The sequence below is a fragment of the Echeneis naucrates genome, chromosome 13 (genome assembly GCF_900963305.1).
Source record: "Echeneis naucrates chromosome 13, fEcheNa1.1, whole genome shotgun sequence".
Lineage (NCBI taxonomy): Eukaryota > Metazoa > Chordata > Actinopteri > Carangiformes > Echeneidae > Echeneis > Echeneis naucrates.
Genome location: NC_042523.1, coordinates 21,365,119 through 21,378,966, shown reverse-complemented (window position 1 = coordinate 21,378,966; position 13,848 = coordinate 21,365,119). Strand labels below are relative to the sequence as shown.

At 41.5% G+C, this 13,848-nt stretch overlaps 1 protein-coding gene across 1 annotated transcript; it reads right to left on the bottom strand.

Moving 5' to 3' along the window:
* Positions 1–173: 173 nt before the first annotated feature.
* On the bottom strand, positions 174–12,887 carry pcsk7 (proprotein convertase subtilisin/kexin type 7). Its single transcript, XM_029516872.1, has 17 exons — positions 12,772–12,887; positions 11,116–11,410; positions 10,740–10,982; positions 9,553–9,687; positions 8,777–8,939; positions 8,572–8,662; positions 8,354–8,408; positions 8,024–8,162; positions 7,830–7,930; positions 5,647–5,814; positions 5,004–5,108; positions 4,787–4,889; positions 2,460–2,616; positions 2,212–2,306; positions 1,960–2,065; positions 1,720–1,837; positions 174–1,518 (listed from the first exon to the last, which is right to left on the bottom strand). Exons 2-17 carry the CDS (start codon positions 11,350–11,352, stop codon positions 1,246–1,248), a joined length of 2,289 nt encoding a protein of 762 aa, XP_029372732.1. The 5' UTR covers positions 11,353–11,410; positions 12,772–12,887; the 3' UTR covers positions 174–1,245.
* Between the last annotated feature and the right edge of the window lie 961 nt (positions 12,888–13,848).

Below are 13,848 nucleotides of genomic sequence, written 5' to 3'. Positions count from 1 at the left end.
TGGTAAACTTTCTCATTAAAAGTTGGTTTCAAATTATTTTGCCGTCTTCAGGAATTTAATAATGTGAATCTCACTGATTTCAATTCACAGCCTTTTATTGTCTTTCTCACCACCTGTGACTTGCACAGCAAAACACAGTTTCCAACTTCACTTCAAACACCTGTTTACAGTAAAAAAGTAAACTCTTTAATACATTCTTAAAAATGCTTTGTACAAATACTGAACTGTATTCATATATATTTGTACAGCAGGCACACCTTGTGTATATATTACCCTTTGTAAAAAAAAAAATGATAATAATAATACAAATGCAAAGCCCACACTTGAAAATCCCATTTCAAGTTTTATCAGTAGTCAGATAATAACCCCAGACTTAATCAAAAAACACCCAAGAAAATAAATCTCATTCTTAAAATACAGTATTGTCTTAAAACCTCACTTTTGAGGACACGTTCATGGAAGACCTTTTACATCATAAGCACACACACACACACACACACACACACACACACACACACACACACACACACACACACACACACACACACACACACACACACACACACACACACACACACACACACACACACCTGGGGAAGTTAAAACTCGCTCACACATCAGATTTGTAGCAGTAGTGCAGATTATGCTTTCTTTTACTTGGTCTAAAACCCCTTAGGGGCATCCCATCAACCTATAAGATCAGCTTGTGAGGGTGCTTATTTACACACAGACAAACCTGTATACACCCTTTCACACATGCACACATGCAGTTACACAAGGACCCTGTTAAGATCCCCTCCAGTTCATGTTTGAGCCGTTCTCCATCTTAAAATTTAATTTTAAGGGGAATTCTAACCCCACAAACTGGCAAAATAGTGGTCAGTTTGGAAGATTGTCAGCATTTTTGTTTCCTTGTGAAAACATCTGTTTGAGGGAGAGATGTACAATATACAGGCGTGCGCGTGCGCGCGCACACACACACACACACACACACACGTACACACACACGTACACACATATCCAGTCACAAGAATGCAAAGATTTTCAAACAAGGCCACGTGTTGTGGAATGCAGAAAAAGACAAAGAGATCAGTCTTACATTGAGTTCATCTGCAGTCCATTCTGTGACGCCTCGTCACCCCAGTTGGAGGCCACTGGTGTCGGAAGCAGTCGAGGCTTGGTGGGTGGGGAGAAAACAATCAAAGGCAGAGGCGTCATGTTTCAGACCGATTACCTGGCTCCGTGCTATGTGACGTGCTGCTCTCCACTGAGGAGCGTTGCTTGGGACTCCGAGTCCAACACTGAATGCAGCTCCACCCCAGAGTCTGCGTCTTCCACCTCATCCTCCTCTATGTCGTCGCCCTCCACTCCCCTCCTTCGGTGCCCTCTCCTGGCTCGGTGACCTCCCCTTCGCCTTCGCAGACAGTCAGGCACCCTGAGGTCCAGGTGGGCCAGCACAACCTCCAGTGTGTAGTAGAGAGACCAAAAGAGAGCGAAGCAGCCCAGTAGCAGCAAGAACTTCAGGGGGAGGAAGGAAAAAAAAGGGAAGGCATGAAAATCAACCAAAATGCTGGAACGTGCAGAAACATCAGCTTCACTAAGATTCTGAAATTTCATTTGACACTAAAAGGAACTCAGATGTATCCTCCAGTCAGGTGGAAACAACACAGCAGTCTAATTGAGCGCATGGTGCGTTTAGGTGCATGCTGCCGACTTTACCTTGAGGTTGTTAGAGGTAAAGGGATTAAAAATCTCTGGAGGGATGTCCAGGCCTGGGGGGCAGGGCAGGGAGTAGTTGCTGCCCAGATATTTACCACTCATAGCCTCTTCCACCAGCCTGCCAATCAATGCACAGCCAATCAGCACGATTATTCTTATCAATAATAAGAATTCCCCAAAATCATTCAAATGGAAATAAAGATAGAATAAAGTTTGTGGAAAAACAGCATTCTGTCTCACCGCTGTCTTTCCTTGACCTCACTGAAGGTCATGGAGGAGCCATACAGGGTCAGCTTCCATTCCTTCAACACTCCCATGGCAGCACACTGGCTTAACGACTGCTCTTCTGCAACAGAACAGACAGGAATCAGCGTGGACAGGCGAAATGATCAAGGTCACCAGGAAGCTCCAAAAAGCTTAAAACGATGACTACCATAAAAGACACAGAAATGTGTTTGTGTTGTGTAGACTGTCTGTGTAGCAGCGTCTTACTGTGGTCAGATATCTTGAGGGTGTACAGGCCTTCTGCTCGCTCTCCCCAGCAGCGCACAGTGGAGAAAGTCCAGTCCTGGTAGCCTGCAGGGTCTCTGTATTCATAATTTCATACACAAACTGCCACATTAGGCCGCAGCCAAAAATATTTACATGATTCATTTTAAATCACTTGCAGACACTCAGTCATGTCGCCTTGTACTGGTAAAGGTATATATATATATATATATGTGTGTGTGTGTGTGTACCTGTCAATGACCCGGCGTGCCCCGATGACTGATGTCATACCACTGGGACAGACCAACACGATCTCAATGTTGCCACGGCAAGGGTGTGTTAACGTCACGGTAACAGCCACATGCTCCAGTGTCTCCATTCCAGACTGTTTCAAGTCAGCAGCAGTAACTAAAGGAGACGAGAGAGCAGCTTAGTCTGTGTGTGTTTTTGTGTTCTGATATGTTGTGTGTCTATAAATAAAAAAATCTGACCCTTCATTTAAAAAAATAAGTGTTTGCCCCTACTTTAGTGGCATGGGTGGCATTACTACAATATATTTTTAAAACAGTCAACAATGCAAAACCAAAATATACAAACATCTAAATCTGTATTTTAAAAGATTATTTGTTTTTTCTGCTCATCGCTGAAATTTTTAATTTAATTTTAATTTTAATTTAATTTTTAATTTCAAGTCAATCACTTCATCTCATTAAGATTAAGCAAAGCAACGCACATAAAGTAAACCAGTAACAAAACAGGCAAAGTATTCAGTTGCAGAGTTTCATAATGAGAAGTTAATCAATAAAATGATCACAACCATCAGCGTTTTCTAGGTATCACACACTACATGAAAATCAAAACAGATTTCATGTTCTCTCTTAGATCGATATTCCATCCGACTCCATCAGGGTGTTATAAGTCATCGTCCTGCCCACCTCCCGCCCTCCCACTGAGTGTGTCTTATAATTTCATGGCATTTCCTGGGCTCTGACTACTAATGAGCCGTGGTGCTCTCTGACCATGTAGGGCTGAACACATCCTTGGGGCAGGGAGGGACGAAGAGAGAGTTGAAGTGTAAACAGAGGGAACGACAGAGCATCAGGGGACATAAATTAGGAAAGAAGGAGAGGGGGAGTGGGGGGGGGGGGCTGGCACAGACATATAGACAAGGAAGGAGGAGAATTGGTTCAGAGGAGATCTCAAAAAATGGCTGAAATAGTTTTTTGGCATGATTTTATGTGCTACTTGATCCATCTGCTTCCCAAATTAGTCCTCCACCTCAAAATCAGGTGAACAATAATTAAATTTATACCTATTTTGATCTGTATTTGTCATCAAAATAATGGGGTAATATTAGCATGAGGGTGAATCTATTGAGGTGGGACATTAATGTATATTAATGTATATTCAGCGTGAGATAAAGGAGAACAGAAGGGGTGTAGAATTTATTGTAGTTTCCTTTTTTCTAAGACAGTACAGTACATCTAAATGCCGAACATTGTCACATTTCTCTTTCCCTCACTGGCGTACAACCTAACGCTCGAGTTCTCTGCTGGCATGAGTGTCTGTTGTCTGTACACACTTGAACTTTCAAAAACACTTGCGCAACTGCAGCATTTTCATATATTTTCGAAAGCTTCACTGACAACTCCCAAATTGGGATCTGTCTGGCCATCAGCAGGTCAGAGCCAGTGACTGTATACATGCACTTAAAGGCATTAATGCACATGAGAAGCAGAGGTGTTCACACGGGAAGACAGCATTTTGAAATTCTTATGGGACAAGGCATTACTCACCAAAGCAGCCAAAACACACAAAAACTATGACAACAAACACGGCTGAGTGGTGAGACAGACTAAGAACTGTCATTGACAAAAAGCCTGTCTGGGATTTGATCAACATGGATTCAATGGAGGGTTAAAGAAGAAAATGTGTGTTACTGCAGCTGAATGGGCCTCAATTTCTTCTTGAAATGAAGCCCAGACACTCTCTTTTTTTTTTTTTACTGTGCTTCGTCACCTTCTGCAACTATCTGCTTTGTCCTTAAGAAACTCCTGCTGCGTGAGACTACACACACACACACACACACACACGTCTGTGCTGACTGAAAATGAGGCCATAAAAGAGGGAAGATAAAGATCAGAGAAGAGAGGAAAAGAGAAAACAGAGAAGGAAATGTTTGTACCAGAATGAGGTCACTCTGAGCATATGTGAAAAAAACGCAGCGTGTCTGAGAGAGAAAAAGAGACCGATCACAGTGTATGTGAGAATCATCTCGGTGTGGAGCAGAGAAGGAACAAAACGTACTGAGAGGAGCTGTAAAATGCAGACAGATTATGGAGGGGGGAAAAAAATTTAACAGCAACAATCTGGAAAAATCTCACCCAGTATTTCAATGTGGATGCAGGAACTCGCAAACAAGAGAACTTTACCAAATATGGACAGGGAGCCTGACTGAGGAGCAGGCAGGGAGGGAGGCAGAGAGTCTGCTACACAGCACAGTGTGTAAACTCAACAAGCAGCTGTCCAAATCTGAGCAGGCAGTGTGAGAAAGCAGGCACCAAGCAGACAGACTAACCTGTCCAGGTGCGAATCAGCTCTTCCGGATAGACCAGGATGGACGCCTCATCTTTAATGGCTGTGCTCTGATAGGACACGAGGAACGGCACCGACTCCCACACCTGGGAAATGGAGAGAACTTAGGGCTGTTGTGGTAAATTGTGGCCTGCGAATTGTAAAATTTATTTGACGGTGACTGTGATGATGCCCTATTGATGAACTATGCGTGCATGTACACTGGCAGCGTTGACAAGCCTCCATGCGTTGAGCAGGCCAAAGCCGTGCTGGTGGCTGTGATGGAAACCAGCTCCATTCATCCTCCAGTCTGCTCTGCTGTCGCACTGTTAAAGCAAACACGGAAACACAAAGTTCACATTTTGCTCTTGCGCACCAAAATAAATTCACACACAAAACAGATAATATCTTCTCCATTGAGCTGAGGGAGCCATGATTGCCCACCGTTAAAGGGGCAGAGGAAATTTGAGGGGAAGAAAATAGTGGAATTTGCTGTGCATTTATTGATTGTGCTAACAACTAAACTAAAACGATGTTACCTGTGAAATGAGTCAAACTGTCTCCGTTTGTGTCTGATCATGCTAAAATAGCCTAACCTGCTTCTGCAGCTCTGTATTTAGTGGACTGGTGCAAGAGTTGATTAAAGAAGTTTTACATACAACATTTTAGGTTCACAGTTCCCTAAATTCTCCAAACTAATTTTTTCCATTTTATTTTGCTGTTAATTTAACATCTCTCATTTTTGGATCAACTACGGGATCCGAAAACTCCACTGTGTTCTGAGATGAGTCTCCAAAATGAAGCCTTTGTACATGCTGGCGTACAGTGATGACTGGTGCAGCAGGAACTTTTCATCACACCTACCTTTGTGGCAGTGAAGGTGATAATGTGCTGGACGTCCCTCCAGCTGAGGCAGGGACGGACTTGCAGCATGAGAGCCACCATTCCTGCCGCCAGTGGCGCCGCAGCAGATGTGCCAGTGTGGCCCTCAGTACAGCCCGTCCCCTGCTGCATGGACCAGTCTGACGTCACCTACAAAAACAGATGGATGGGTTGAGGTTCATATGCAAACACTCCTGAGGTAGAAACAGGTCTGAGATATAGCCAAACATAAACTGTCATTAAACAGCACTTATATATTTAGCTGTATGGATGTAAAAGCCCCTTACAGGGTAAACCCAGAATAAATTATCAAAGTCACAAGCATGGCAGCACACTTGACTAAACCAACAGCTTACTTTGGCACCAACGTCCTATAAAGGTTCAGGTTTAGGAAGAACGAAAGGGAGTAAAGAAGAAGAAGAGTGAGCTGTCATACCGTTGGAGAGAAAGGGAAATAAAAATGTCTTCACAAAAACAATGGTAATGCAGCAGAGTTTAAAATCCTGTCAATGCATGACCACAATTGAGATAGACGAGGAGGCATTAATAGAGAAGGTTACTTTTATGAGCAGACAGCAACAAAGAGACAGCTCATAATATTGTTTAATAGCATCTTTTATAACTCGTATATCCGTAGGGTGCACAGAGTCAGATCCATATCACCGGACAGCACCTGCTGGTACACACATTAGTGACAACTTGTCTAACAGAGGGACCAGAGCTGTGGGATGAGGAATTCCCAGCCCTCTGTGTTTACATGAAGGGGTCATGTGGGCCTTTTCAAACAGCTGTTCCATTTAAGAAGAAGCTTTCAAGCTACTAGAAAGTGCTGTGCGCATACTGGAAATGACAGTCAGGTTCATCCAAAGCAGCCGTTTATGTTGCGACCATGTGAAAGCATCATAAGTACCTCTTCTGCACCTAAAACACATCTGTCTTAGCAATGTACATGTGTCCAGTGTTCACAGTCAAATCAGTTAAACAGATCCAGAGTCTAGTTATTACTTACATAATCACAAATCTGTGCTATATCAACCCTTCGAATGACCTCAACTTTTTCACTTAAAAGTCACATATTTCCATCAATTATTCAAAAGTGATAACTGGGATTCCCATGTTCTCATGAGTTTCCAAGATGGCACAGACTCAAAACTCTGAAAGTGTATTTGTGCAGCAGCTGTTCTGGCAGACCCTAAATAACTTATCCAGACTACACTAATGGGCAAAGCATATCAAGCAATTGGCCGGAGACTGTATGGTGGTCAGTGGTGGATTATTCTTCTCCAAGGAGAAACCAATAATGGCCAAGCTCTTCTCCCACTGCTGATGACAACCCTGGTCCAAACTTTGTTACCATGGTGACACCCACAAACAGCAGCAAATACAGTTCAGTAGTTTTTCATGGGCCCTGTCATCACCTGTCATCTTTTTTATTTTGATAATCTTAGCGATAGTCAGCGCTTTCGCTACTTGTCAAGCAGTTGCCACTATCACTAAAACCGAAGCTTACAGAGCACTTTGGCTACAACACAGAGCAATTTATGTGCTGCTTTTAATGTAATGTCATGGAAAACAGTCTCTGCATTGAAAAGGAAAGTCTAACCTGAGGGTTAGACAGGAACATTGGACCCGATAGGGTGAAAACTCTGACAGAAAGTCATGAAACATATTACTCCAATTTATATGTTGATCTTTTTTTTTCTCTGCCAGTGACACGGCTCACATAACAGAGATTGCTGGCTATCAATTAAAACTGTTACTGAACCTTGTTTATAATATTTTGGCACAATTAGAGTACCTGCTCTGTCACAAATGAGGAACTGCTATAATGTAAACTTATAAAAAAAGTTATAAGCCGGGATTCTGTACAAATCCTTGAAAACCTTTCTTTTAAGTGGCTTTAGTCAAGTTAGCACTGCACTAAGGCGGCATTTACAGATTTAACAAAGGCCACTCAAAACATGTAAATTCTGCAAGGTCTATTAGTCACTGTGATTTGACCTACTCCAGAGAATTTGATGACATCATCCATTTAAGCCTTTGTTAAAGCTGAGGTTACCTCATCACTGACATTTTGCCCTCCACTTGGTCCTTTTTATAATCATTCATGGATTCCTTCAGTTTGGTGATGTGTGATGTTAAGTGTGTGTTTCAGTGAGACTTACAATGCTTCTCACATTTTCCTTCCCACTGCTGAAAGTAACAGCTAGCATGGCCGCACACTCCTCAGCATAGAACGGCATCCTGCCTTTCTCATCAACTGCTCCTACAACACACACACACACATATACACTGATTATTTATCTGCACAACAGAATTTAGAGAGGCACCGACTCATACATAGGTCTGTGTGTCTAACCAATTGTTATGGTGTAGATGGAGTTGGCGTAGCCGTCATAATTGCAGTTGTCATCGTATTGACCTCCATTGCCACTCGCAACTACGAAGATGCTTCCAAATCCTCTTCTGCCTGCTATCACCCCATGCTGCAGTGCTGCCTGTGGATGAGAAAAAGTTGACATGCTTCGATAAAAAAAGAAGGAAGATCATAGAAGCACAGAAGGATCAGTGGAGGGTGGACACCAGGGACAACTCTTTGACTAGCTTACTCCTCTGAAACCAAACTTTTGCAATCTGCTTCCCTCTGCAGGACGAAAACAAGACTACAAACAAAAAGTCTACATCCCACCTTGCCCAGGGGATGAGGTCCATCTACAGTGTGACCGTCATCATCTGGACCCCAACTGAAAGAAACAAGGATATAAATCAGAATCCGAGCACCTCTTTCACAAGATGTCATTGTGAAAAACTGACATTACAAAAGGCTTTTAATGATATTTTAATGCCTACAAAATCCACTATCCCAAAGGAAATAGTTATTGGAGCCAGTCAGAATGTGTTTGTTACCTGCAGCTATAGATGTCATTGACCTGGTAGTGTTTGTTGAAGGCTATTGCCTCCAGGCTATCTGTCAACGGGCCGTCCAGGACTCTGATACCTAATGACAGGGCAAGCATATTTCACCACATATATTTTACTATATCTCTTAACATGTATGTTAACTCTGTGGGCCCAGTCCAGGCGTTGCAGTGTCAAATGTAATTCTCTGTACCTGCCACCTTGCTGCCGTAGGCCACCCCCACGGCACAGAAGCTGTTGTTAGGAACAGCTGCAATCTCTCCAGCACAACGGGTCCCGTGGTGATTGTCGCTGTAGACATCGTGAGGCATCGGGTCTGGGTCATTGGAATTCAGGTCATAGCTGCCCTCTGGACTCTAGAGATGGAGCCAGAATCATTGTGAATAAATTATTGTTACTGTTGTTTAAAAAAAAAAAAATATTACTCAATTTCATTTTAAAAAGAAAATGCAAATACTTGTGTACTGTCCCAGTTGTTAAAACAACAAAAGACAGAACAGACCTAGTAACTAAAAAAAAAAAAGCAAAACAAAACAACAACAACAAAAAAACATGGTTACACTAGAAACATTTTGTTTCTATACAGACTGAGTGCATAATCAGCAAAACTTATTTCACACAAAAATACACTCATTGAGCTCAAAACACACTCACTGAGCTCATCAGCCTTACCCTTTGATCTGTGTTGTTGCTGCCACAGGCCTTAATATTTGTATTTTGTTAACCATTAACACATAGGACATGACATGCGATAACTTCCTTAGTTTATCATATTAGACATTTGTTTTATTTGTGTAATCAGAATGAGTTAGTGTGAATTTTATCGGCCCATCATTTCAAGTGCATGCTTGCACTAACTTTCGCAATATCTACGAGTTCCTGTGTCGAAGGGAGGACAGTTCACCCACAACATATTTCCTGAGGCCCAGAAGAATGAAGATAACTGATAAAAATGCTGTGCTGACTTACATAGTTTGGATGAATGTCCTGGTGCGTGTGTTCCACCCCATCATCTACCACAACCACTGTGACTCCTCGGCCAGTTATGTTGCGTTCCCAAACCCCTGTCAGGTTGATATCCATTCCCTTATTGATGTCATTATGCTGCAACAACAAAGAAAGTAAGGAAACATTAAAGTAGTGTAAAAAGGAGCGGAACATTAAGTATAGAATTAAAAAGCACAGGTCAAAGTAAAGTAGGGTGCACAGAACTTTAGAAAAGATGGTGGTTATCAGATGTTGTTTTGAGACTGTATCTGCACCTGCGATTGGTCAAGTCTCTCCAACTATTAGATGGCATCAGAATATATCTGTTTTACTAGCACCTTGTAAAGTACCACAATCATCCACTGTGGTGATGTTGTGAAGTAACCACACTGATCTGTTTGTTTCTGCAAACACCAACAAGTAACCACGGGTTACACATGCAGGGAATAAGTACCTATGACAACACGCATCAAATCATGTAAACAAGATTTTTGTGGGGAATTAAGTCATTTCTTGAGCCAAATTTTTGTGCTAATTTATGGCAGGTTGCAGGAAATTTGCTGCACCGAATTCAAACATATCAATTACTTGTGATAAAGAAAACTATGCAAGATTATGTGGGAGAGGCATCGTTGTCATGCTACAAACATAAATTTAACATAAAAAAGAGCACACAATTAGGCCTTCTGTCATAGATATATTCATGCCGTCACCTGCACCACAGTCTCACTTCGACAAAAAACATAACTTTTCGAGAAAAGCTGTTTATGCTTTTTTGTGCTGATCATGCTCATGCGTCTCTGAATTAAAAAAAACAAACAAACAAACAAAAAAAAACTATGATGAATTCCAGATACATTCCCACTGTTATGCACCCAGTTTCTGTCTGTGCACCAAAAATAAAACAGCTGTGAGGGTAGACCTGGGACAGCATCAACCGTTACAGCTGTTGGCAACAATTAAGGTATTACTATGACCACAAACAAAGTAAATCAACACACTGAATGGCTTCCAGGGAAAAAAAAATAAATGAGAAGGCTTCCACTTAAATGCTTAACACATAGTGATTGTTTTGAAACTATTGTTGATAATTACAAACATCCTTTCTCTGAAACATCCTTTCTCTGAGCACAAATTAACTAATAACTGAGAAAGATACACATCCTTACCAGGTGCCACTGTTTTGGGTATTGGGGATCATTGAAAGCTAATGATCTCTTCGAGCGGCTCAGTAATCTTTCCTTGGAGTACCACAGGACATGGGGGTGAGCTGCCAGGACATCCGCAGGCTGGACATTTTTTTGCCAACTATCTCCTACAGATCCAGCACTGGGATTTACAGAACACAGCAAGTAATGACCTTCAAGCTGTCCAATTTGGCCCTGGTTCTGCAGACCAGCCTGCTCTGCTACCTGCAATAAAGAGAATAGAGTCAAATTCAACAGTGACAATAAAAATGTCACCCTATATATATATATATATATATATATATATATATATATATATATAATTGATTCAAATGTAACAGTTAATGTAGTACTGTACCCTGTTGGCTATTGTCTCCAAGAGCTCCGACTGCTCTTCCTCATAATGCGGGCCAGCATGGAGATGAACAGCCCAGGACTGACCTGGAGCGCATGAATGTGATGGCCAAGGTGAGGGAGGAGAGGAGGAGTGAAAGGGAATCGAAGGGACAGCAGAGGGCAGGAGGGTCACTAGTAAGAGGGTGAGGGAGGACAGAAAGATGAGCAAGAGGAATGTGGGAAAATAGGATGTTGCCATAGCAACGGGGGTGGCACACAGGATCAACCAGGCAAGTCCTCCTCATCTGAACAGCAACCTATTTGATAGACAACCAAAGGCAGAAAAAAAAGGTCCTGTCAGTGGTGAGAAGACTACCAGAGTCCAGTTCAGAGAGCTGGGCAACATCACATTCGACTAGCAATCAAAAAGACACATGGAAATACATGTAAATATTTGACTTGAAAATAAAACTAGAAAAAAAAAATACTATAAACGCAAACAATTAGGAAGTGAAAGAGATATAAAGTGAAAGTTAAGTTTGGACAAGAAAAGGTGGAACCTTTTTCCATGAAGTACATTTCACCTATAACAAACAATGCAAGCAGTAAAAGATTTAATACATGTCTCTCTGATTATACACAGCAGACTCAATATTTTTTTTAAATTGCCAGAAACCGTGCTGTTGTGAAAAACAACCAGGCTTCAGGTTTCAGGAGAGGGCAATCCAATAAAACACAGATTTATCTCACTCCACATGAGCCTGAGTCCCCCATCAGTTGAGTATCCATCTTTGACTTTATGTTATTACAGAGTATTATAGAGTGTGAAATAAACACTACCTCCATGAACAATGTCAAAGGGAATGTAATCATACACGATTCAGACTGTCACCTGCCACACCCAAAGTCAAGAGCTAGAATTACCAAACAAGACATTATGTGGTGGCCTGTTGAAGGAATCATCTGTTCATAAAGAACACGGATACCTTTATAATGAAAGTACATATAAGAAATTACATATAGTATTTATATCGTAGCTACTCCTGCTTAGTTCCCAGATATCTGTCTTTGACCGCACATGAAGTATGTATTTACAGATCCGTGTCAGTTTCAGGTCATCTTAGATTAAATTAACCTTTTCAAAGATATCACCGTCACCAAAGAAAAACAAAATAAATAAAAACTAACAACCAATAAGACTTTTATGAAAGTGTTTTAAGTTTGGCCCCAGTGAAACTAATTCATGTGTCCTGGACCAAAAACTGCTGTCTCTGCTGCGTTCATGTGTCTTAGGCTCGTGGTTAGCTGAAGCTAGCTAGCTCAGTTTTGCTGATTGCTTCGTTTTTCTTTATTAAACGTTAGCCAAAGATAAGCTACTTACTTGGCCAGTTAGCTGAGGGGGAGTCAATTAAGCACACAGCGAGTATGGCATTAGAATAAAACTAGGACTGTTTCAACAAAACTGTGAATACTAAAGGGGGGGGGGGGGGGGGGGGGGGGCAAAACCACAAGTGAAAGTCGAGTTTCAACCTGAAGCGTCGTTGTTGTTGTTGTTGTCATAGCTAACATAGCAAGTGCTCCGGAGCTAACTGCTGAGATCGCCGCTGTCGGCAGAAATATAAAGTCACGAATGGGTTTCCATGACGGATCACTGGGTCGATAAAAAGCTGTGACTCACCTTATTTGTTTTTCTTCAACAGAACTTCTGTTGTGTTACCCGCTCCCTTGTGACATTAATGAGAAGTGCTGAGCTCTTCACCGCATCTCCGTAAACTACTGACGACAACCCCGCCCCCACCTGCGCTTACGTCACAGCCCTGCTGCACATGCTCAGTGTTTGGGCCAGGCGTATCAACCAATCAGCAACCAATCAGTGCATAAGCCCCGCCCCTTTACAATTAAACCTAAAACGGCTAAAGCAATCGTGGAAATGTGAAAAACATGTAATATTAATTCAACTGGGACTCAGTAAAAGCAGGAAAGTACAAGCACCAGGATTTTACTCTGAGTTGTCTGAACCTGCATGTTGACAAGAGCATTTCACAATGTCTGTGAGTCATCTCCCTGCTGTTAGCGGTTCACAGGTTTCACTTCTTACACATCCAGTTATTTTTTTAAATACGTCATTCTTCACATGTGGAAATGGAAAATTTTCATGAATTGTTCTAAATGTTCCCAAAGGTTCATTTGAAACCACATTTGACATCATTTGTGAACATCGCTACAAGTTTAAAATCATTTGACTGTAATTTGTCTTTTCTTTCTCGTTATGGGGAACTAAATGGTGTGACTTTAAGCAGGTTATGACCTAAACCCCTAATTATTCCAAATAAAATTAACTCAGCACTGGTTGGTTATTCAAAATATAATAACACTTACATGTAGACAAAACCACTTCTTTCATGGTGTAATCTCAGCAGTGCTTTATTGAACTGTGCACTCATTTAGGAAAAAATTAAGGGCGTAAGAAATGAGGCGGTCAGAATGAAAAGTTAGAAAAGACAAAAATGGAGTAAAAAGAGATGAAACAATGGAAAAGATTAATATCTTGAGTCGATCTTTAACTGTTTTAGAGGAAGAATGACCCAGTTTTATCAGTTGTACCACAGTAACCAAGCTGTAGAGCTATCACTGTTTTTATTTCATAGATTAAATTATATTAAAGATACAATATGTATACTGTTGAACTGGAAATCTGAAGGTCTTTAGTTTTCATTTCAGTCAAAGTTAAAAGAAAGATATTGAGCCTAACCTT

Bases quoted from the DNA above. Each gene is read 5' to 3' on its own strand.
- pcsk7 (XM_029516872.1), bottom strand. From the start codon at position 11,352: ATGGCAACATCCTATTTTCCCACATTCCTCTTGCTCATCTTTCTGTCC. The intron at 8,940-9,552 runs GTAAGTCAGCAC...CTCCATCTCTAG, and splicing joins AGGACATTCATCCAAACTAT to AGTCCAGAGGGCAGCTATGA. The intron at 2,617-4,786 runs GTTAGTCTGTCT...CGTCTCCTTTAG, and splicing joins GCTGATTCGCACCTGGACAG to TTACTGCTGCTGACTTGAAA.